The 25,702-nt window shown below is 34.7% G+C and overlaps 1 protein-coding gene across 1 annotated transcript; it reads left to right on the top strand.

Moving 5' to 3' along the window:
* The first annotated feature begins 516 nt into the window (after positions 1-516).
* On the top strand, positions 517-14,091 carry LOC134855373 (carnitine O-palmitoyltransferase 1, liver isoform-like). Its single transcript, XM_063871877.1, has 11 exons — positions 517-859; positions 1,146-1,263; positions 3,098-3,237; positions 3,566-3,801; positions 4,469-4,615; positions 7,976-8,199; positions 8,968-9,135; positions 10,744-10,862; positions 11,263-11,457; positions 12,097-12,605; positions 13,471-14,091. The coding sequence occupies exons 1-11, from the start codon at positions 703-705 to the stop codon at positions 13,759-13,761; spliced, it is 2,304 nt and encodes a 767-aa protein (XP_063727947.1). The 5' UTR covers positions 517-702; the 3' UTR covers positions 13,762-14,091.
* The last annotated feature ends 11,611 nt before the right edge of the window (positions 14,092-25,702 follow it).

The raw sequence follows: 25,702 nt of genomic DNA, 5'->3' as shown, positions 1-25,702 counted from the left end.
TTGGTTTTTGCTTCAGTTTCTATGCCTTCGGTGTATTGCGCGTAGCGCCTATGTTTTATGATTATGTTGTATCGCAAGTGGTGCGAAGCTGCACTTCACCTCTGTGTCAAAATGTGTTTTTGTGTGACAGACAAAAGAAACCTAGTTGAAGCATATTTTTTAAAAATGTTCTTGGATGGTGTAAAGGTCATTCGTTTGACACAGCTTCTAATTCATCGGGAATTTTCTTACGGTTAAAGTTAATCCACCACGCTTTCAAACTGAATCTTCAAATTTACTTAAACGCAATCTGAAATAAATCCGATCAAAGGTCTTCTCAATCGATCGTATCATGATTCAAAGTCCACTCTGAAAACTCGAAATTAGCCAATCATAGGTTCGAACTCGGTTACACGCCTTTAAGTTAGGTCAAAGTTAATACTGTCTATCGCTCTCTGTTGAGCTCAAAGATCGAAGTTCTTTAAATTAACGTAAACTCGGTTCTTTGAATCATGATTTAAGAAGAGTACAGTCGAAACTGAGTTTTATTCATTTCTGACCAAGTTAGCGTTCCAGTTGGATAGAGCTGAAATTGTATATCTGTTAAAGCAAGAGGAAGTTAAATTGTGCTCAAAAATAGAATTGATTTTCAGATCAGTTTCGTTCCTGCAGTTAATTGCCAGAGTTTGTTTGGAAATACAAAGTCAAAAGTAAGCGTTTGAAATGGCTGAAGCACAGCCAGCTGTCGCCTTCCAGTTTATAGTGACACCAGAAGGATGGAATCTGAAAGTAGACAACCATGCATTGACTGCTGTGTTTATGTCGGGACTGAGGTCCTGGCAGAAATCTTTGACTTGGTTGCAACGTCGCTTCATTACAGGTTACTATTTAAAAGAACAGCTTTGTTTTTATTTCTCGGATGAACGGTTTTTAAGAAAATGGTCACTTCATATCAACACAGTAGAAGTTGTCCGTTTATTTGTTGGATCTCATTTTTTCTCGGCGGTTAAGAAAAAATTAAATTAGGCATCTTAAAGTTCTGGCAAAAGTGCACTTAATTGGGTGCCGAGCTCACTTTGACCGCTCATCGAGTTTCTATCTTTCAAATTTGGGTTATCTGGAACATAAAACTTCAGTAAATTGTCTATAATGGGTTTTTCTTTCAGGGGTCTATCCGGCTACATGGGCCAGCTGGATTCTGGTGTTCTTCATTATTCTGGCTCTGCAGTTTGCTGATCTGCCACCTACTTATCACATAAATAGATTCGTCTCATCCTATTTCAGGTGAGCGATAAAAAAACAATGCAATCACGTGTGAGTCACTGTTTTGATTTTTGATTCAATCTGACTGTTTATTACCCTTAGGATTAGCAAGGGTATTGTAATCGGGTACCAGAATTTTCTTCACATTTTAGTTCGTTTCGCAAAAGAAATTTTGCTCAAAACTTTAATTACTACTTCTTTTTGAGCATTCAACCTTATTTATATATTTTTGATTCAGGTAGTTGAGTTCATAAGTTTTAGCGCTGTTTTCAGATGATTTGAATGGCACCTGGTTTTTTAATTGACTTCATTGTATTGAAGCTAATTTTGTTTCAGGACCGATAATAATTTAATTGATAGACTCAGTTTTAACAAGCCGGGAGTGCCATCAGATCAGAAATTTTGTATTCCCGTAAACAACATTTCCTACAATTTTGTACAAAATTGAACTTGCTTTATTATTCAACATCAAGAAGTTTCAGAATTAGTCTGGGGGTAACGCGGTTGCCTTTGGAACATAATGTCCGGGGTTTCGAGTCGCGGTCGGACCTTCTTTTTTGCAGTTGGCCTGAAATTATTTTTTGTTCCGAGAAAAATTGAATGGTCGGACTTTCGTTTGTTTGCTTAAGTTTTGTTAGATCATTTGATTCATCACGTTTTTTTTTGAGCAGTAGCATTTTTCATGGTAGTTACAAGTGTTGTTCATTTACTTCTGTGTGTTGTAAATTTACTAGCCCTGGCTCCGTACGTTTTAATTGTTCGTTTTTATTTTTGCTTAAAAGCTTATTGCTGGTAGTTGTGTTGCTCGACTGTGTTTCTGAAATTTTCTGAAAAACAATATAAAATGAGTAGCTTTTCTGTATTTTTGCTTGTTTTTGTTTAATATTGTTTTTTTCAAAGTCCAGTTAATGTTCATATCGTTTTCGGGTGTTCGTTCTTTTTCTACACTTGCTACTGCAACGTGAGATATTTCCGAAAGTTGAAAAATTCTTGTCTTCTGAACTATTCAAAGTTTTACAGCCAAGTATGTTTTTTTTTCACCTCAACTACGCATAAGGAAAATGTTAGGTTTTCAGACTCATTAAGAACCAAAAAAGAAAGAAATAAAAGAGGCTAATCTATTAGTTTAATTTTCCACTATTTCAGTTTTAAAAATTGACGTTATCATTCTGAATTTAACGCGCAAATTAAATATTACTATTGATCCAGTTTTCTCTAAATGGGATGAATTTCTAAAAAGTTCCCATTATAAACATTTCACGAAGTTCAAAGAGCTCTAACCTGATATATTCCCTCTTCGAAATTTGAAAAATGTTCGTAAATATCTAAGCCATTTTTCTTAGTTTTCTTGTGATCATTGACACTGTTCCAGTATGATGGCTATGTTTATAGTTTAATGTTAAATGTTCTGCAGTTTGAATATTCTAATTGAGCTCTTATTTACTAGAAAAGTAATGGAAAATATGAAAAAACTCGAAAATAAAATTTTCTGAAAATCTTTTCTTTCAATTTTTTGATGTTTTTGTACGTTTTTTTAGTTGTCTTGCTTGCTGTCTAACATCAAATTCAGATATTCTTTGCTGAAGAAAATAAAAATGGAGCGATCGAAAATGAAACATTCTGTAAAACAATTTTAGTTTTTTTTTAGAAACAATTTTATCGTTATTTGTAATTTTCTGATAACAATTTTTTGATGGCTGGAGCTTTTCGTGCTACTTAATCAGCAACAGGCTATCCTTGTTGCTTGTTTTATATTCTTCGAAGTAAAGATCATTGTCGCTCTAAAACTCAAATTCTACAAGATTTTTTCATAGAATTCTCACTAAAATGAATCATAGGTATTTTTCCTTTTCAGCTCAACACTGAACCCGCCCCTCGACTTCTATCTGGCTAGCTCTCTATGTGCCAGCATTCTCTGGCTCTCTTTCGTCCTAATCTCACGCTGGGGTCTATGGTGTCTCCTTCAATACCAAGGGTTCATGTTCGAAGCACCAGGCGAGTAGCTCAAGTATCTAAACAAGAACAAGAGATTTAGGGTTCGAATCTCAGACTGTTTTTTTTTACAATTAAGTGAATGAAATGGCTGCTTATGTTATGCTAGCATTGTTAGATAAAATATTAAATTTGGCCGATTGTTTCGCGAATTGTACATTTGAAAGGCAACCTCGTCTGTTGAAAAAAACTCCGATTTCTAGTTAACTAACTATTTGAACCATGTTAAATTTTATAAAAGTAGCCTAACCAGTTACCTATGTACTCGGTGCATATATTAGTTGCCAAAGCTAAATGTTAAGTTTAAATTGAAGGTTTTCGTTTTTTTTAGGCAGAGGAGCGTCGATTCTCACAAAAATCTGGGCGATCGTCCTACGACTCTGGGCCGGCAGAGATTTCATGCTCTATTCGTTTCAACATGCATTGCCTAAATTGCCGCTGCCCTCTTTGAAAGACACTTTAAGAAGACATCTGAGAACTATGCGACCATTGTGTGATGATGAGAAGTTTGCGAAGTGGGAACAGTTGTCGAAGGAGTTCGAAAAGGGAATCGGACGCCGTTTGCAGGTTAGGTGGAAATAGATTGATTTATAAATGGATATATATATTGGATACTGGAATTTATAAGGACAAATAGCCCGTTTGAGGGCTGGAAGTAACACCTCGAGAAAAAAAATAGGTGAATAAACCAGACAACCATCATCGCATTTAATATTATATCTTCACGTGGACCAATGTTAATGAATTTGGACAAGAGTTTCAAATTCAATCAAGTTTTTTTTGGAAGAGTTTTGACACAAGAACTGATCGCTCACTTAGAAAATATGCGTGGTTCGAAGATTGAGATGTGGAATTTGGAAAATTATCGTATGCTTTTTTCGCTTCTGATTATCATATTTTATTGTTGGACCTTTCTACGTTTTCCACCCAAAATGAATTAACAGCGTATCCTTTACTAATTGAAGGGTTCTTCAAATTTAGTATTGAAGTCTTATTTAATTTTAGTCTATCAGTATTGAGCATTGATATTTATGAATTTGGAAGGAATAAGTAAAAAGGGATTTCCTTAACTACCCCTCCCCCTATGGTAACTAGTAGCGATTTGCTACCCCCTATAAAGAACTAATTCAACAGTTAAGCATATGTGATACTTGTATCTAGTAACGAATCTCTTTTTACAAAAATCGAAACTTGTTCAAAATGTCTTTAAAAAAAAGATTGTCCTTTTTTGCAGTTGTATCTGACGATCAAAAGCTGGTGGTCTTCCAACTGGGTCACAGATTGGTGGGAAGATTACGTGTACTTGGCCAACAGACAGCCACTTGGATTCTCGTCAAGTTTCTACGGATTGGATAACTTGTTGTACCCCATGGAAGGAAAGGTAAGAGGGTACTAGGCGAATAGTTGAATCTTGATTGGGAGAATATTTGAATCTTGCTTGAGCTGTGACCGAAGTTGAATTGATTCTTTTATTAACACATGAGCTTGAAATGGAACAATTTTTGGATGCCGACTACTGAACAAAAAGCATTTTTTGTTTCTATTTTGATTGACATATAGAAAGAAACGTATTAAAAATTGCCTTTTGGCAGGGGAGGATATAGAATTTTCTCTAGGTGGCTGGATTTTCAAAAATATTTCTTCTTAGTGATAAAATTGATTTTCTGAGCTTTGTTGTGACATCATCCCTTCATGATGTCATTCATTCTAGTTAACCATCTGAACCGAATAGATTACATAATTCACCTTGATGTTAAAATAGAGCTGCATCATATATTTATTTAACTATGTAAACATTGATGGTAATTAATACCAATCATTGGAGATTTATACCGAGCTACGAATCAATTGAATAGAGATCAACTTAATATACTATTCCAATCATGCTCTTACTTGCGCCGATCGACTTGCGAAATATCAGAAGCTAGGAATCGGAACCAGCATCCTTTAAAGCAAGATAGGTCTTTACCGCTCGAGACATATCTAAATAATGAATCCAATCTAAATACAATTGATAGCCAGTAGTGCTAAATAACATTACCAATTGAACAGCTCGCATAACAGTAGACGACAGTATACCCGTATTATCCATCCGCCAGATACGGATTATTATATGGTGACAGGAGTGGGTCTCAAGTGACTTTCAAATGGCAAAAGGAGTAGCACAGCAGATCAGCAGCGCCTACCCATGCATCAAACCAACCCTAAAAAGCATTGAAACACCGATAGTTGGATCATCAGTTTCAGTTTCTTTGCCTTGGGAAAACAAGTCAATTTTCAATTTAGTCACAAAACCACAATTTTTTGACAAGCCAACATACTACGATTTGTCAAGAAGCCTCAACTGCATGAAGCAGCAGCTACTGCAGAAGGGAATAAACGCTATAGCCATGCCGAAAATCGGATGTGGACTCGACAAATTGAAAGAAAGCAGAGTTTTCAGCCTAATTTGCGACATTTTCGAAAAAACGAACATCAAAATCTTTATTTATGTGTGACGAAAAATCACGATATCAGCTAGTAACGTTCATGCATGCATTCTTAACAATGTAAGCTCCAAAACCACCCAATCGATACAATTGAAGTCACGAAAAAACCAAAATAAAACAGAAAAAGTATAAAATTTCGAGAAAACTCTCATTTCCTCAAGTTGAGCTTTTCTGAAAAACTGACACCCAAGTCGAAATATACGTAATGCAACCGCTTTGAACCCGTGGAATACCTTCAAGGCCCAACTAGGACTCAGGCAGGAAGTCGGCTCACTAGGAGAAGTCAACTTCGCGAGATCTCGAAAAATCCACCTGTTGCCCATGTTTAAACATTACGAATAAAAAGATTCTGCTCCCCCCAAAAATATTAGCTAGAGAAGAAAGAAATTTTTTGGGCTCAGTAATCATTAGACCACCAATAAGGAACAGGCAGGAAGTCGATCCACTAGCAGATCAAAATTTGGAGAAATACATCAATTTACACTATTCCCATGTATTATGATAGGCAAAACAAGAAAAAATATAAAATTCGAGGGATATCTTCGCAGAAATTCAGAAAGAAAGCGTTCAAATGAGCCAACAAACATCCAATGTGCTTGTTAGGCAACCCTAAAAGGTTGTCAGTGATACTGAAGAACAACACACGAATCTTGAATGCCAAGAAGATATCAAAAAAAGATAAACGAAATTAATGAAAAAAAAAAAAAAAGTAATTTATCAACTACTCTAACTGACGCCAAATTTTGCTCAGGCGAACCAGCAAATTGTCTGAATAGCCTATAGGAGTGAAGTGCAGCTACAGTAGAAGAAAAGAACTGAAAAAAAAACAAAAAGCCAGACACTACACACAATACGATGATCGCGATCAATGCAAAAACATCGTAGAAATGTGTAATTTTGACTTTTTCAAAGAAAAAAGTCGATCACCTTCATTCAGGGAGTAAGGCCAATAAAGGCACAAAACGCCCATACGATGAAGACCAGAAGACTTCTGAAAAGTAGACAACGAACAGTAAATGAAATATCAACCTTTTAGCAAGTAATATAAAGTACTAATTGCTAAGCTAGTTGAAAATTTTCAAAAGAAATCGTGAAGAAATCAACAAAACATATCACTGTTAAGTTGTTGATAATCAATTCACAATCTATGAGGCAACGATTGGAACCACACCGCCTCATATCAAAAAGACTTCAGCATCAAACGAGCACAAAAAGAATGAAAGGCAACAACGAACGAAGACAGCGATATCAAAAATTAAAACGAAACGACGACCAAAACTATTCAGCTACTCCACACGACAGTTCTTGCCGTGGAAATTTAGTTACAGTTGACAACTGAATACATCATGATATCATTATTTTATCCTTATCATCTATCACTTTAACTCCCATACCCCGACTCAAGGTGGCTTGCTTAAAAATTATCTCCCATTTAAGTTTAAAATAATTTATCTTCTCTCGTTTTATAAATTGAATTAATAAACTGTGCTTCTAATACTATGAGTTTATTAAATTATTGCGATATAACTTTTGATAGACCCATACCATATTGATACTTGTACATATTCTTAATCAAAGCAGTCTTAAATTATTATGTGAATTATTGTAAATGTATCTGATGAAACACTTCAACCACCCGGGAAGACTTCCTCTTGTGAGGTTGTGTGACATCATCCCTTCATGATGTCATTCATTCTAGTTAACCATCTGAACCGAATAGATTACATAATTCACCTTGATGTTAAAATAGAGCTGCATCATATATTTATTTAACTATGTAAACATTGATGGTAATTAATACCAATCATTGGAGATTTATACCGAGCTACGAATCAATTGAATAGAGATCAACTTAATATACTATTCCAATCATGCTCTTACTTGCGCCGATCGACTTGCGAAATATCAGAAGCTAGGAATCGGAACCAGCATCCTTTAAAGCAAGATAGGTCTTTACCGCTCGAGACATATCTAAATAATGAATCCAATCTAAATACAATTGATAGCCAGTAGTGCTAAATAACATTACCAATTGAACAGCTCGCATAACAGTAGACGACAGTATACCCGTATTATCCATCCGCCAGATACGGATTATTATATTTGTCTCTACACTACGAAACGCTGAAAAATTTGAAGTTTTTTGTTTACTTCTATAGATGGGTTTTGAAACGAGAGGTTTCTAAATACCTTTCGAACTCTTCGTAAAATATTAATTGGACATTGTTTTACTGATTGTAAATTTTTTCCAGGTAAAGCCCGCAGCCCGTGCTGCTAACATAGTTCACGCCATGCTGCAATTCCGCCGTTTGATCGAACACGAGACTCTCCCCCCTCTGCTAATGAGAGACACCAGACCTCTGTGTAGTGCACAGTATGTGAGGGCATTCAATACTACAAGGATACCACAGAAGGACAAGGATAGATTGAGACACATTAACCATACCACACATGTGGCTGTCAACTGCTGGGGAAAGTGAGTGAAAATTAAATGATTGTTAATTAGATTTTTGCCCGCTTTTTTGAGGAGTTTGACTATAATTCACGCTTTGAAGAGGATCTTGATCAAAAAGGCAAGTTTTTGGAGGATCTTGATCCAAAATGCAAGTTTGGAGGATTTGACAACAATTTCATATTTGGAGGCTTTGACTGAACAAAACTTTTTTGGAAGATTTTCACAAAACAAACATTTTCGGGGTAATGACAAATAATCTCAATTTTGGACACTGGTCTTTGGGAAATCACATATGAAAATTCCAAACTATTAAGATGGCCCAGAATACTGGGCTGAAGGATAGGCTGAAACATTTTAAGCATAGGGCCCAAGTGGCTGTCAATGGCTGGTAATGTTGGTATAAATAGCAGAAATATGTTGCTGAATGAATGTCTTCGAAACTAATTACGGCGGATTCATTACTTTACAATGCACTAGGCGTTCAGTAAATCATATTCGCCAAGATTTTTTCTGAGTAAATTTCTCGGCAAATCAGAGAAATGACCCTAAGGCCATCGACTTATTATTGACAAATTTTTCTATGGCAGCATGTCAGTTTTAATATTTTGGAACTGTTTCTTTTCGCAATCACAGTCATTATTGAAAAAATTGAAGTGGTTTCGTCACAACGATTGACTATTTGTTTACTCAATTTTAGCTTCAAACTCTTTAATAACTATGCAATCTCTGCAATTTTTCCTTTTTTTGATATATTGTTTCTAGCACTTAAGAAGAAATTCTGCTGTTTAGGTGGTACAAGATGCAGTGTTACTACATGGGCGATCTACTTCGCCCCTGTGATATTGAGAAGCAATTCAAGAGAATAATGGAGGATGCCACTTCGTACCCTGTGAATGAGACTGAAGCCAGACTACCTGCTGTCACCAACGTCAACAGAGACCAGTGGGCAGAAACCAGGTATTTGATTAATTCGTTCAAATCAGAAGCTGAACATTAAACTCGAAGTGTATATTGATTAAAGCGTTCAAATTAGAGTTTGAAGTGGATGTTAATATTGATTGGTTCATTCACATTTGAAGTTAAACTCGAAGTTTACTCATGTTTATAATAGTACTTTCAAAAAGAAAAGTTTCAAGAAGAAAAGCAGTTTTTTTTAAAACAGTTTTTGTGTCTGAAAAGTATGGTCCGATAATTACTATGTCTGCATAATCATCGGATATAGGGAGAAGAATCCATTTGTGGCGACGAGACGTATGTAACTTTTGGCGTCAATTTCCACCAAATTTTCCAACAAGTGTCGAAAGCTTCTTTTGGCAAAAACCTAAAGAAGCGTTTAATTCCTGTTTGATTTATTAAACAGGTATTATGAAAACGTTTTTTTTCCAGATGAGATCTGGTTTTTTTTTTTTATTTATTTTTTTTTTTTGAGACGCTTTTTCGAAAAATTCGCTTTCCCAAAAAACTACCCGTCAGATTCTCATAAAAGTGGTACCAATGGATTCAGTAGCGTTTCACGTACCTGCCTGCATGAAATTTAGGGCAATTTTTACCCTACCCCACCCCCTACGGTCTTAGAAAAGCTTCACAACTCGGTACTTTTTTCACTTTTTGCCAATTTTTTCGGAAATTTTCGATTTCCTCAAAAACTACCCGTCCAGATTTGGTATTAAGGGTTTAATCGATAGACCAGGTTGTAGGAAACTCCCATGCACAAGCGGCTGGTCCCTAATTTGCTTAGGGGAAGAGCTATAGACTTAGGAAAAGTCACTTTTTTTGATTTTTTCCCTATTTTTTCGGAAATTATCGATTTCCTCAAAAACTACCCATCCAGATTTGGAATTAAGGGTTTAATCGATAGACCAGGTTGTAGGAAACTCCCCCGCACAAGCGGCTGGTCCTTAACTTGCCTAGGGGGAGAGCTATAGACTTAGGAAAAGTCACTTTTTTGACTTTTTTGGCCTTTTTTCAAATCTTTCCGATTTCCTCAAAAACTACCCGTCCAGATTTGGGATTAAGGGTTTAATCGATAGACCAGGTTGTAGGAACCCCCTACCCCCTACACAAACGGCTCGTCCCTAATTTGTCTAGGGGAAGAGCTATACACTTAGGAATAGTCAATTTTTCGGTTTTTAGGCCATTTTTTCAAACCTTTTTCGATTTCTTCAAAAACTACCCATCCAGATTTGCATAATGAATGCATAAGCTTCTCTTTCACTTTTTTTGCGTAGGAAGGGCGCTATCGACTTGAGAAACCTGAAATTTTAAAACAATTTTAAAATAATCAATATTAAAATAATCAAACAGGTCTCTCCAGCTTTCAGCTGGGCCCCTAGTTTCTGGCACGAAAAGTGTCCTTATTCTGTTTCGGATGAGCTGTGAAAATCATTTTGATCGATCTAAAGAAGGTCAAAAATTTCGCAACCAGCATATTTATCATAATTGCCCAAAATGTCGAACTGCTTCACAATGGAATCAGACTAATGCTGCCCTTTTATTTAAAAGAATTTCAATTAGGGTTTTTGATTGGAAACTTCAAATTGTAAAGTTCCCTCTTTTTTTTTTCAGATCGAATTTTTTCGCGAGTGGCGTGAACAAGGACAGTTTGAAGGCGATCGAAGATGCGGCATTTGTAGTCGTGTTCTCTAGCAAGGACTTCATATTCAAGGAAAATGAGGTCGGATCGGGTGAGTTGAATTACACTGTTATATGGCCATTGGATAGGTTTATGTGGCCATTTGAGGGTAGTGATTTTGGGGTTTTGGTAGTGTTTCGAGAAAGAACTTACTCTTTTCTTTTAACTTCTGGAAATAATTTGATCTAACATTGAGTTCTTTGGATGAACTTTTTTTAGCACTGGTTAATATTAGTTTGTGCATTTTTGGTCAATCATTGATATGAAATTACCAAACAACAACTACAGGTAAAAATTCGAATTTACAATTTTGTGATTTTTTATTGAGGACCGTAATGCTAAATCGATTATTTTTGTGAATGTAAAATTGACGTACATTTTTTTCTAAATGCATTAAATTTTTCGTTTATTTCAATAAATTGATAGAAAAAACTTGTGTTTTTTTTTTACAGCTGACGAATCAGTGCAACGGGCACTACATGGAGATGGCCACACATATTGGTTTGACAAGAGCATCAATGTGTGTTTCCACCCTAACAGCAGAATGACAGCCTCAGTGGAGCACAGCTGGGCAGACGCACCTGTCTCCAGTCAAGTGTTCGAGTATGCACTCTATCATGAGTTGAGGTCACACGGATACACTCTTGGTTAGTGAGTGAGAGGTATTAGTTAATAAGTATAATAAATCATAATAGATGTTGTAACTTAACTTAGTAATACTCTAAAATATATGATATAGTAAATACACTCGCGGAGCCTGTAATTGAAATTTTTTCAGATTTTGCCATTAGTCCTCTGATTAATTTCTGATAAAATCGGATAAACTCAAAAATATGATATGAACATAAACTTGATCATTTAGAGTTACTATGGGGTATAGGTTCAGTTTCTGTTACTAAGAATTACTGAAGTACCAGGTAATATACAGGGATGTATTAATAGAGGGATGGTGGGGGGGGGGGGGGGGGTACGACCCTCAGGAATTACACCTCTTTACCACTCAAAGGGTCGCCTCTTTGGTACTATTTTGCGACATCAATATTTGGACGACAACCTGAATATTTTTAAGGCTCTAATTTTTACTTTGTTGAGAGAAGAGCGCGCGCCGTGAAAAGAGCAAGTTTTTGGTCAAAAAAATCCAAAAAAATGCCTACAAATGTTGCTTTTGCTTTTTAAAAAATCAAAAATGGCTCTATATAGTGTTTAGGCGAGCTCGAAAATTCAGTTTCATTGACAAGATAATTTCCTAGGTCTAATACTCGGTTCACTCTTCGGGTTTGTTTCAGATGGTCACACAATGGGCGATTCGAATCTGAACCTCCCGAACCCCCTTCGACTCAACTGGGACTTCACACCTCCTCTCAAAACATTCATAGACCACAGCTACCGGGAAAACACCAGTGCGTGCAAAGACGTGGACCTGCGACTCTTATACTTCAAAGATTTCGGGAAAGGATTTATGAAGAAAGCTAAATGTAGTCCCGATGGATTTATACAACTAGCCTTTCAATTGGCTTACTTCCGAGACGTCGGGCAGTTTCATTTGACTTACGAGGCTTCCATGACTCGGCTTTACCGAGAAGGTAGAACGGAAACAGTTCGTTCGTGTACGGTTGAGTCGTGTGATTTCGTACGTGCAATGTGTGAAAATCCGAGAACAAAAAGCAAAGACGAGTTGAAGAAATTGTTGCAGACAAGTGTGAAAACTCACCAGGAATTGTACAAGGATTGTATGTCGGGTAGTGGCATTGATAGGCACCTGTTTTGCCTTTATGTTCTGGCTAGATACATGAAGGTATGTTGAATGCGTTTAAATTGCAGAGTAATTTTTTTGATGTAATTGAAGAATTGTAAAAAAATAGAAAATGGGATACCGATCCCCTTAAAAATGATTTTTCTATTTTTTTTTGGTATGAGTTGCCTTGAAAATGATTTTTGCTCGCTAAAATCATGGGATATTTTTTTAAATTAATTATGTCAGACAGAATTACTTTGAATTCCTTTACTTTATCTTGCCGATTCTAGATTTTTTTGGCTGGTTTTGATAAATCAATAGTTCATAAAGGAAAAAATACAATTAACGTTTTTTATTTTAATTGCATGCAGAAATAATGATGATATACGTGATTTTACTATGACCTCTGTAGCATTGTGATTGCTTAAATGTTTAGTCGGTGTAAAGGACATACATCGGCTTTTTTAAGTCTGTTCACGCATCAGACTGGCTTTGAAGCGTGATTAGTCTGGTATTCGTGTGAATGATTGTATTGAGCTTTTCTTTTTTTACATGAAAAATAAAACCAAATCACCAAGAGTATTTTGGCTTCTTTTGCATGAAAATATTGTCTATAAACTGCAAATTCAGCTCAAATATTGCCAGGCAAATTAAGGATCTCTTTAACTATCCTCCCCCCCCCCCTATGGTACCTAGTAACTAATTACTACCCCTATAATGCTATAAAGTACTCATTCAAGGGCTAAGCATGTGCGTTACCTGCTGCCCGTGTTATAGAATAATTTTAATGCCGTTATTCGGTTCGAAATTAATGAGGGGGAAACTGTTTTGATTTAAGTTCTGATGTGTGTTTAATTTCTTGTTAATAGTTGTGATCGATATTGATGTCATTCCAATGACAAGCGTTTTGTTTATATTTCGTCAGGTCAACTGTGAATTCTTGGAAGAAGTCATTTCGGAGAAGTGGCGACTGTCCACTAGTCAGACAGCTGTCTATCAGATGTTGCAACACTCAGTTGACTGGAGGCAATTACACTGTGGCGGAGGGTTCAATACAGTTGATAGCGATGGCTACGGGATATCGTACATAATAGCCGGCGAAAAAGCAATGTTTTTCCATATTTCGAGTAAATTCAGTTCGGCTAAAACGGACAGTGTGCGGTTTAGAGACAATATTCAGAAAGCGTTAATAGACATGAAGGAACTATTCGATTGATGAAAAACGGCGTCCATAAACACACGGGAAGTAAACTAAAATAAAAGCGTGAATCAAAATCAAACTTCTGAACAGAGTTTCGATGTTGCTGAAATAAACTGAAAACATTACGGTTGAAGGTTTCATTTGGGTTTTATGCTTCAAATTGATTTTTTTGTTATTTTTAGCCGAGGGTCAATTCAACTGCCTTTTTATAGAACCCCTGAAAAAGTTTTCGGTTATCAAATATTTATGCTTACGTGAAAATGACCTGAGAAAAATAAATAAATATGGATTGCTTGCAATTAGGGTTTAGTGCTGATTTAAATTTCCAGACAAAACGATTTACACAATAAATTAAAAACTAATTTTTCTCAAATTAGGTTGACTTAAGGCAAAAAAAGACGAAGACCAAACTTGCTCAGAATTTAAGAAGAATTAATATTTTGAAACTTTAGGAAGGGTATAATCTCCAAAAAATTGCGAAAATTGTTTTAAAAATGGTTTCAAATATAAATTGTGGTTTTATATGATAAAATGCTCTTTTTTGTCTATCAAACAAAAAAAATTAATTTATACAAGGTTTTGAAGATTATAACCCTTTTTAAGTTTGTTGGGCTGCGTAAGAGACTAATTTTGATACAATTAAGCCAGTGATCGACCTGGTAGCTAGTAGTTTTGCTGTAATTTTTGATTGACTACAAAAGCCTAAGTTGATCCACTTTTGGGGTAAAATTTTTTTGCCTGAATTTCGCAAAAGAAATTGCACCGTATTAATTCTACTTAAGCTGTAAGCAAGTTTTGTCTCATCATTTTTTTTAAACCAAAGTCAACTCAATTTGAGATAAACGCTTTTTAAGTTTTAATTTTAAACCGTTTTGTCCAGATAATTGAAATCAGCATTGTATTTTATTTTGAGTACCGAAAAGTTTTTTTATTGTTCTCGATTATATCCAAATATTAAACGTGAGATAACTGTCATCCTGAACTGTATGTTTTAACTTTGTAAATAGTTTCTAACCCACACATTTTAATTCGATAACCACAGTCTTACTTCAATATGAACAATATTCTGTTTTTTAGCAAATCTTTTATAAACATTTGCAGTGAGTAGGCTTTTTCATCTTACTTGAATTTTGTGTCACTGAAAATTTAAACTCAGCGTATTCTGGGGTACAGAAAAAAGAAAAGCAATACCTCAAATTTCTGTTTCAAAGTTGTTAAGTTGGAGCCAGTGGTGTGCTTCCTAACAGCTGGAAATAAAAGTCATTTGACTGTGACTTGAAAAAGTTTGCGCTTTATTTGAGTAGATTAGAAGCACTAGCGCAAGCACCGTTGTTTTAATTGATTCAGAACCAAGAATTGTAAAAAAAAACAGAACCGAAGGTTGGCTCTGGCTTTTTTCACACAGATGAAGGAAGGATAATCAGATGGGAATTTGGGTGTAAAACATAGTCTCCAGTGTCTATAACCATATGAAGCTTTACTGTTGTTAGTTTATCCCTTTTTAAATGAATTGTCATTACTTTTGTATTTGATAATTAATTAAGGAGTTTCATAAATGTATTGTTTTCATTTCCAATATCAGAGATTTAGTAATAAATGTTTTATTCGCTTTTATTAGGATAGTTTTATTATGTAGTTTTTTTTTATTAGACAGCATAACAGTTTGCTAATTTTGTAATGCCTGCGACTTGTGGCTTGGATGCTCATGTTTCGAATCCCAGGCTCAGCTTGTTTTTATAAAGCTTTTTATTAATAGGCTGCCGTGTTTTCTGTGTTTTTAGTGTCAGTGGACGTCGTAGACACTTATCAAACTTGTGTAAATTCAGTATTATAAGGCTTTTTGCTGGTTTTGGTAAAAAGCGGAAAATAGCATTGATTTGAATGAAATTAGGAAATTAAGCAAAATTAGGTGAGAAAAAATTAACAACCTCAGCAAGTTTCAGAAAAGTTACAAGAATACTATAATTAACAGCAAATATTCCGGAAAAGCATGGGTTATCTACTGAACAAGTCCCTTGATGCAGTTTTAGTGTCAATAAATTCAGGTACGATTGGCTTTTAATTCAAGTTCGGCTCAGTTGTATTTAATGATAGGAATCACGCTCTCAGATATATAAAATTGAAAACATGAAAAAAACAGTGCAAATCGCTCAAAAAATAACGAATAACCTAAGTTTCAAAAGTGGGATTAAATTTAAATTTTCAAGCGGAATAAAAAATACAGTTTGACCCATTTTCTCCAAATCTTAGATTATCAATCGTAAGTCATTCTTGAAAACGAACAAGCTTCTTCGCAAGGTGGTCTTTCGGAATAAACACAAATAATGCATAAAAATCTGTTTCTCGGTTTTCCTTGTTCATTGACACTTTTCCAAATTTCATGTGACGTTTTTTTTCTTTTTTTTCCACCGTTTTTCAGCAATAAGTTAAAAAAATTCAGCTTAGTTTGTTGAAGTTTTTTGCTTTCCATAAATATTCACGGGTAAAATACTTTCAGCCTGAACTTAATTTTTCTCATTTTTCCAAAAAAATTCTGAGGTGGGATAATCTCATTTCCTTTTATTGGAACGTTTTGCGCTAAAGTAATTCGGTTCTCTTTATTTAATCTGTTGTAGCTACCCAGTTTAAGTTCAACAATTACAACTTTATGGCGCAAAACTTATATTTTTAAAATGCAAGCCTTAAAATTTATCAAACTATTTATTTTTCAATACAATTGCAATGTGGCGAAGCATTTAAAAAAAAATGTTTTCGTTCCCACCCTTGCAAAGCCAAGTGCCACAAATAACCATCTTTAAAGAAACTTATTTTCTTTTCAAGAAACTTATTTAGATAATAAAATTTTGTGCAAAAAATTAGAAAAAAAAAATGTTTTTTAAGTTTTCATACTTTGTTATTCATTTTTTCATTTTGGTTGATCATGCTTAATTCACTGATTTTTTTCGCAATCGTATAGTTCTCAAATCACGCCAAGCACTAAAATTGATTTTTATTTGAAGAAACGAAGAATTAGTTTTTTTTTCAATAATCTGTCTATCTATACTATGTTTAAATGCGAGTGACAGCTATCTCCCATGAGTAAGCATAATAATTTTGCCTGTTTAACGAAAGAATTTTGTTCTTTTTCAAGCTATATGTACCAATAGTTGAGTACCGCAGGGGTTTGTGATGGTTCCCCCGTGTTTCAATCTTTCTAATGGCGACTGTCAAGTTACTCGAACCCTGGCGGCAAAGTTTGCAGATGACAACACCCCCTGCAACGGTAGTAAACATGAAGTTGACTCGGTAAATCAAGCCATCGGTCACATCATGGAATGGTGTGAATCCAATTATCTTATCTTGAACAACGAGAAATCCAAAGAAGTTCAGATCAAATTATCTCACTCAGTTACTTTTCAATCTGTTCATGACATTGAGATCACCGACAAACTTAAAATTCTAGGCATCACGTTCACCGATAAACTCTCTTTTGAACCTCAAATAACAAAGGCAACCAAAAAAGCCTCATCACAGCTGTTTCTGCTTGTTAAACTGAAAAACCCTGTATACACCAAAATTGAACTCAATCATCTCTACAATCAGCTTGTTATGCCCATCCTATTGTATGGTATTCAAGTATGGGGGGGGGGGGGGGGCGCACCCCAATATTTGCTCGACAAGATAAAAGCCGAGTCCAGAGGAGGGCTGTTGATGCAGGCGTTGTTCAAGGGTTTGTCTCAATCAACGACTTAGTAAGGAAAGAGGACGAAAACTTTACCGAATTATATCGAGAGATGACAACCATATTCTTTCAAGTATAATTCCATCTCGATCAGAGTATAGCGAAGCAAAATTGAGAGCGCGAAACCCAGTCGACAAGTATCTGATCAAAGAAAAAAATAAGCGGCATTTCTCTGACAGGTTCTTGAGAAACTACAATTTGTAAATGTATTGGCCAATCATGTTTATTGGGACAAATCTGAGAGGTCTCGGAATATATGCGCTATTAGTACGATTCTATAACTTGGCATATGAATCACTGATTTTGCTACAAACCTTTTGACCGGAATGAAATTTCGGATTATAATTGATTTTCCATGAGAAACTGCAATTTGTAATATATTTGTTAATCAGTTGTACTAAGCTGATTTCAATTGAGACTTATTTTATATCATATATTGCAATGGTTAAGGTTTTTTTTTCGATTTTCCAGTTTAAATTCAGTGTTTGTCTCATCATATTGAAATTGGCAACACAATGGAAGGTTGCTGTCAGAGTTTTCTCTAGTTTTGAGATTCTGGCCTCCATATATGAATAACCAAATCATTTTAGTTAACGAAATCGGCGATTTTCGATACTTTTCAAAAATTTCTAGAAAATATAATTTAAAAAATGTTTAAGTTTTTGAAATTTTGACACTGCAATGGGATGCTGTCAGGATACTCTCAGGTGTTGCAAATCTTGCCTCCAAATCTCACTTCTCAAATCCTTGTAGTTTTCAAGATATGAGGTTTTCTTTATGATTTTTCAAAAGTTTTTTTCAAAAACTTTGGTTTTAACAAATTCCAAAAATTTGGAAGATCTCAATCTTGTTCTTGGATATTGTGAGGGTACTCTCAGAGGTTGAGAATCTTGCCTCTGATTATGTCTGCTCAAATCCTTGCAGTTTTCGAGATATGATGTTTTCTAAGGATTTTTTAGGAGTTGTTTTGTTTTTTTTTGGATTCTTAGGATATAAAAAAATTCACAAAATGTGATATTTCCATCTCTGTGTTGAGGCTTTGTCAGGGTACTCTCAGGAGCTGAGAATTGGGCCTCTTAATGTGACTGCTCAAAACCTTGCATTTTTCCAGATAAGACGTTTTTTTGTGATTTTTTTCAAAAAATTTTCTTGAAATATTAATTTTTTTTCAAAGTTTGAAATTCCTAATTTGTGGCTGGGGGCTGTCAGTGTTCTCAGGGGTTAGAAATTTGGCCTCAAAATAAAAATGCCCTTATTGTTTTAGCTTAAAAGTTTTTTGTGATTTAATTGGAAATTTTCAGAAAACTGTAATTACAAAATAATTCATTAAAGTGAAATTCCCAAGCCTGTACTTGTGTGCTGTCAGAGTACTTTCAAAGATTGCGAATATTGCCATAAAGTAAGACTGCTCAATTATTGTAAGACTGCATAAGCTTTTTCAGAAAACTTAAGGTGAAGTTTCTCAAATTTTGAATTTCCCAACGTTGTAGTTGGGTACGATAAGGGTAAATTCAGTAGTTGCATATCTTGCGTCCAAATGCGACTGCTCAATTGTTTTTAGTTTCAAAGATGAGACGTTTTAGTTTATTTTAAATTTTTCGAAGAACCTATATAAAACTTCTCAAAATTTTATGGTTCTTCAAATTTTGTATAAAAAACTTGAAAAAAAAAACTTGTAGTTACGAACCCTGTTTTTGGGTGCTGTGAGAATACACTCAAAGAATGCAGATCTAATTTCCAATATTTTTGGTTTGTTATGAGTACCGGAGGTGCGTTACACGTTAGTTTTTAATGAATTTCGTCGGAACATGCTTGTTTTTTTTCTGCGGATTGTTGTCTTTAGTTTTATTTTGAATGTTTGTTGGAAAGATAAGCATAATTGGACCATTCTGTTATTTTTATATACTATAATTTTTTTTATAAAAACTCAACGACATCTAAATGACTTTTTTAGTACGTGTGTGCTGATTTTTTTGATGATGCTGAAAAAACAGACTGAGCTTTATGAATGGTTTCCGCTATATTGAATTGTCTTTTACGTTCTAAATAGCTTCATTTTTCTTTTATAAACATCCTTTTCCAATGTATTTGATAGTTTTTCCATTGATTTTTTCTTGAAAAAATTCTTCCTAAATAACAGTAGGTGTTATATAGCCTCTATATGTATAATAACTGTCGAATCAAGTTTGGATGTACCTCGTATTGGATGTAAACACAAATAATTGATAAAAGTTCTTGATAAATTAAAATTCAGGACATTCCGTTTTGTGCTCAATGCAAGGATAGTCATTGAAAAAAAAAACAATTTAAATTAATTTGAATTCCTTTTAATTTTAATTTAATTGAATGTCAAAATATCGGCCCACTCAATTTTACTGAGAGATTTTAATTTAAACAAAACAGAATCAAATCTAAATCAAATTGAAAGGAAAATTTTAAATTCCGCGAGCTGGCAAACGTTATGAGAGCTATACTGAGTTTGATACCATGTTCGCCCCATGCAGAGCGAGTTTTTTTTCTACATTCTGGTTTTTACGGAAAATACGAAAAGTCAACTCAAGACTGTATGTTTTAACTTTGTAAATAGTTTCTAACCACACATTTTAATTCGATAACCACAGTCTTACTTCAATATGAAAAATATTCTGTTTTTTAGCAAATCTTTTATAAACATTTGCAGTGAGTAGGCTTTTTCATCTTTCTTGAATTTTGAGTCATTGAAAATTTAAACTCAGCGAATTCTGGGGTACATAAAAAAGAAAAGCAATACCTCAAATTTCTGTTTCAAAAATGTTAAGTTAGAGCCAGTGGTGTGCTTCCTAACAGCTGGAAATAAAAGTCATTTGGCTGTGACTTGGAAAAATTTGCGCTTAATTTGAGTAGATTAGAAGTACTAGCACAAGCACCGTAGTTGTAATTGATTCAGAACCAAGAATTGTAAAAAAAACAGAACCGAAGGTTGGCTCTGGCTTTTTTCACACAGATGAAGGAAGGATAATCAGATGGGAATTTGGGTGTAAAACATAGTCTCCAGTGTCTATAACCATATAAAGCTTTATTGTTGTTAGTTTATCCCTGTTTAAATGAATTGTCTTTACTTTTGTATTTGATAATTAATCAAGGAGTTTCATAAATGTAGTTTTCATTTCCAATATCATGGATTTAGTCCTAAGTGTTTTGCCCGCTTTGTTGAAGCAAAATCATTGCTGAACGGTTTTTGTCTTTCAGACCATGTAGTTTTATTAGACAGCATAACAGTTTGCTAATTTTGTAATGCCTGCGACTTGTGGCTTGGATGCTCATGTTTCGAATCCCATGCTCAGCTTGTTTTTATAAAGCTTTTTATTAATAGGCTGCCGTGTTTTCTGTGTTTTTAGTGTCAGTGGACGTCGTAGACACTTATCAAACTTGTGTAAATTCAGTATTATAAGGCTTTTTGCTGGTTTTGGTAAAAAGCGGAAAATAGCATTGATTTGAATGAAATTAGGAAATTAAGCAAAATTAGGTGAGAAAAAATTAACAACCTCAGCAAGTTTCAGAAAAGTTACAAGAATACTATAATTAACAGCAAATATTCCGGAAAAGCATGGGTTATCTACTGAACAAGTCCCTTGATGCAGTTTTAGTGTCAATAAATTCAGGTACGATTGGCTTTTAATTCAAGTTCGGCTCAGTTGTATTTAATGATAGGAATCACGCTCTCAGATATATAAAATTGAAAACATGAAAAAAACAGTGCAAATCGCTCAAAAAATAACGAATAACCTAAGTTTCAAAAGTGGGATTAAATTTAAATTTTCAAGCGGAATAAAAAATACAGTTTGACCCATTTTCTCCAAATCTTAGATTATCAATCGTAAGTCATTCTTGAAAACGAACAAGCTTCTTCGCAAGGTGGTCTTTCGGAATAAACACAAATAATGCATAAAAATCTGTTTCTCGGTTTTCCTTGTTCATTGACACTTTTCCAAATTTCATGTGACGTTTTTTTTCTTTTTTTTCCACCGTTTTTCAGCAATAAGTTAAAAAAATTCAGCTTAGTTTGTTGAAGTTTTTTGCTTTCCATAAATATTCACGGGTAAAATACTTTCAGCCTGAACTTAATTTTTCTCATTTTTCCAAAAAAATTCTGAGGTGGGATAATCTCATTTCCTTTTATTGGAACGTTTTGCGCTAAAGTAATTCGGTTCTTTTTATTTAATCTGTTGTAGCTACCCAGTTTAAGTTCAACAATTACAACTTTATGGCGCAAAACTTATATTTTTAAAATGCAAGCCTTAAAATTTATCAAACTATTTATTTTTCAATACAATTGCAATGTGGCGAAGCATTTAAAAAAAAATGTTTTCGTTCCCACCCTTGCAAAGCCAAGTGCCACAAATAACCATCTTTAAAGAAACTTATTTTCTTTTCAAGAAACTTATTTAGATAATAAAATTTTGTGCAAAAAATTAGAAAAAAAAATGTTTTTTTTTTTAGGTTTTCATGCTTTGTTATTCATTTTTTCATTTTGGTTGATCATGCTTAATTCACTGATTTTTTTCGCAATCGTATAGTTCTCAAATCACGCCAAGCACTAAAATTGATTTTTATTTGAAGAAACGAAGAATTAGTTTTTTTTTCAATAATCTGTCTATCTATACTATGTTTAAATGCGAGTGACAGCTATCTCCCATGAGTAAGCATAATAATTTTGCCTGTTTAACGAAAGAATTTTGTTCTTTTTCAAGCTATATGTACCAATAGTTGAGTACCGCAGGGGTTTGTGATGGTTCCCCCGTGTTTCAATCTTTCTAATGGCGACTGTCAAGTTACTCGAACCCTGGCGGCAAAGTTTGCAGATGACAACACCCCCTGCAACGGTGGTAAACATGAAGTTGACTCGGTAAATCAAGCCATCGGTCACATCATGGAATGGTGTGAATCCGATTATCTTATCTTGAACAACGAGAAATCCAAAGAAGTTCAGATCAAATTATCTCACTCAGTTACTTTTCAACCTGTTCATGACATTGAGATCACCGTTAAACTTAAAATTCTAGGCATCACGTTCACCGATAAACTCTCTTTTGAACCTCACATAACAAAGGCAACCAAAAAAGCCTCATCACAGCTGTTTCTGCTTGTTAAACTGAAAAACCCTGTATACACCAAAATTGAACTCAATCATCTCTACAATCAGCTTGTTATGCCCATCCTATTGTATGGTATTCAAGTATGGGGGGGGGGGGGGGGGCGCACCCCAATATTTGCTCGACAAGATAAAAGCCGAGTCCAGAGGAGGGCTGTTGATGCAGGCGTTATTCAAGGGTTTGTCTCAATCAACGACTTAGTAAGGAAAGAGGACGAAAACTTTACCGAATTATATCGAGAGATGACAACCATATTCTTTCAAGTATAATTCCATCTCGATCAGAGTATAGCGAAGCAAAATTGAGAGCGCGAAACCCAGTCGGCAAGTATCTGATGAAAGAAAAAAATAAGCGGCATTTCTCTGACAGGTTCTTGAGAAACTACAATTTGTAAATGTATTGGCCAATCATGTTTATTGGGACAAATCTCTGAGAGGTCTCGGAATATATGCGCTATTAGTACGATTCTATAACTTGGCATATAAATCACTGATTTTGCTACAAACCTTTTGACCGGAATGAAATTTCGGATTGTAATTGATTTTCCATGAGAAACTGCAATTTGTAATATATTTGTTAATCAGTTGTACTAAGCTGATTTCAATTGAGACTTATTTTATATCATATATTGCAATGGTTAAGGTTTTTTTTTCGATTTTCCAGTTTAAATTCAGTGTTTGTCTCATCATATTGAAATTGGCAACACAATGGAGGGTTGCTGTCAGAGTTTTCTCTAGTTTTGAGATTCTGGCCTCCATATATGAATAACCAAATCATTTTAGTTAACGAAATCGGCGATTTTCGATACTTTTCAAAAATTTCTAGAAAATATAATTTAAAAAATGTTTAAGTTTTTGAAATTTTGACACTGCAATGGGATGCTGTCAGGATACTCTCAGGTGTTGCAAATCTTGCCTCCAAATCTCACTTCTCAAATCCTTGTAGTTTTCAAGATATGAGGTTTTCTTTATGATTTTTCAAAAGTTTTTTTCAAAAACTTTGGTTTTAACAAATTCCAAAAATTTGGAAGATCTCAATCCTGTCAAGTTACTCGAACCCTGGCGGCAAAGTTTGCAGATGACAACACCCCCTGCAACGGTGGTAAACATGAAGTTGACTCGGTAAATCAAGCCATCGGTCACATCATGGAATGGTGTGAATCCGATTATCTTATCTTGAACAACGAGAAATCCAAAGAAGTTCAGATCAAATTATCTCACTCAGTTACTTTTCAACCTGTTCATGACATTGAGATCACCGACAAACTTAAAATTCTAGGCATCACGTTCACCGATAAACTCTCTTTTGAACCTCACATAACAAAGGCAACCAAAAAAGCCTCATCACAGCTGTTTCTGCTTGTTAAACTGAAAAACCCTGTATACACCAAAATTGAACTCAATCATCTCTACAATCAGCTTGTTATGCCCATCCTATTGTATGGTATTCAAGTATGGGGGGGGGGGGGGGGGCGCACCCCAATATTTGCTCGACAAGATAAAAGCCGAGTCCAGAGGAGGGCTGTTGATGCAGGCGTTATTCAAGGGTTTGTCTCAATCAACGACTTAGTAAGGAAAGAGGACGAAAACTTTACCGAATTATATCGAGAGATGACAACCATATTCTTTCAAGTATAATTCCATCTCGATCAGAGTATAGCGAAGCAAAATTGAGAGCGCGAAACCCAGTCGGCAAGTATCTGATGAAAGAAAAAAATAAGCGGCATTTCTCTGACAGGTTCTTGAGAAACTACAATTTGTAAATGTATTGGCCAATCATGTTTATTGGGACAAATCTCTGAGAGGTCTCGGAATATATGCGCTATTAGTACGATTCTATAACTTGGCATATGAATCACTGATTTTGCTACAAACCTTTTGACCGGAATGAAATTTCGGATTATAATTGATTTTCCATGAGAAACTGCAATTTGTAATATATTTGTTAATCAGTTGTACTAAGCTGATTTCAATTGAGACTTATTTTATATCATATATTGCAATGGTTAAGGTTTTTTTTTTTCGATTTTCCAGTTTAAATTCAGTGTTTGTCTCATCATATTGAAATTGGCAACACAATGGAGGGTTGCTGTCAGAGTTTTCTCTAGTTTTGAGATTCTGGCCTCCATATATGAATAACCAAATCATTTTAGTTAACGAAATCGGCGATTTTCGATACTTTTCAAAAATTTCTAGAAAATATAATTTAAAAAATGTTTAAGTTTTTGAAATTTTGACACTGCAATGGGATGCTGTCAGGATACTCTCAGGTGTTGCAAATCTTGCCTCCAAATCTCACTTCTCAAATCCTTGTAGTTTTCAAGATATGAGGTTTTCTTTATGATTTTTCAAAAGTTTTTTTCAAAAACTTTGGTTTTAACAAATTCCAAAAATTTGGAAGATCTCAATCTTGTTGTTGGATATTGTGAGGGTACTCTCAGAGGTTGAGAATCTTGCCTCTGATTATGTCTGCTCAAATCCTTGCAGTTTTCGAGATATGATGTTTTCTAAGGATTTTTTAGGAGTTGTTTAGTTTTTTTTTGGATTCTTAGGATGTAAAAAAATTCACAAAATGTGATATTCCCATCTCTGTGTTGAGTCTTTGTCAGGGTACTCTCAGGAGCTGAGAATTGGGCCTCTTAATGTGACTGCTCAAAACCTTGCATTTTTCCAGATAAGACGTTTTTTTGTGATTTTTTCAAAAAATTTTCTTGAAATATTAATTTTTTTTCAAAGTTTGAAACTCCTAATTTGTAGCTGGGGGCTGTCAGTAATCTCAGGGGTTAGAAATTTGGCCTCAAAATAAGAATGCCCTAATTGTTTTAGCTTAAAAGTTTTTTGTGATTTAATTGGAAATTTTCAGAAAACTGTAATTACAAAATAATTCATTAAAGTGAAATTCCCAAGCCTGTACTTGTGTGCTGTCAGAGTACTTTCAAAGATTGCGAATATTGCCATAAAGTAAGACTGCTCAATTATTGTAAGACTGCATAAGCTTTTTCAGAAAACTTAAGGTGAAGTTTCTCAAATTTTGAATTTCCCAACGTAGTTGGGTACGATAAGGGTAAATTCAGTAGTTGCATATCTTGCGTCCAAATGCGACT

Source organism: Symsagittifera roscoffensis, chromosome 10 (genome assembly GCF_963678635.1).
Source record: "Symsagittifera roscoffensis chromosome 10, txSymRosc1.1, whole genome shotgun sequence".
Lineage (NCBI taxonomy): Eukaryota > Metazoa > Xenacoelomorpha > Acoela > Convolutidae > Symsagittifera > Symsagittifera roscoffensis.
This window is presented reverse-complemented; position numbering and strand designations above follow the sequence as displayed.

Excerpts from the sequence above, each read along its gene's own strand:
- LOC134855373 (XM_063871877.1), top strand. The coding sequence starts at position 703 with ATGGCTGAAGCACAGCCAGCTGTCGCCTTCCAGTTTATAGTGACACCA. Across the intron at positions 3,802-4,468 it reads GAATCGGACGCCGTTTGCAG|TTGTATCTGACGATCAAAAG; the intron begins GTTAGGTGGAAA and ends CCTTTTTTGCAG. Across the intron at positions 10,863-11,262 it reads GGAAAATGAGGTCGGATCGG|CTGACGAATCAGTGCAACGG; the intron begins GTGAGTTGAATT and ends TTTTTTTTACAG.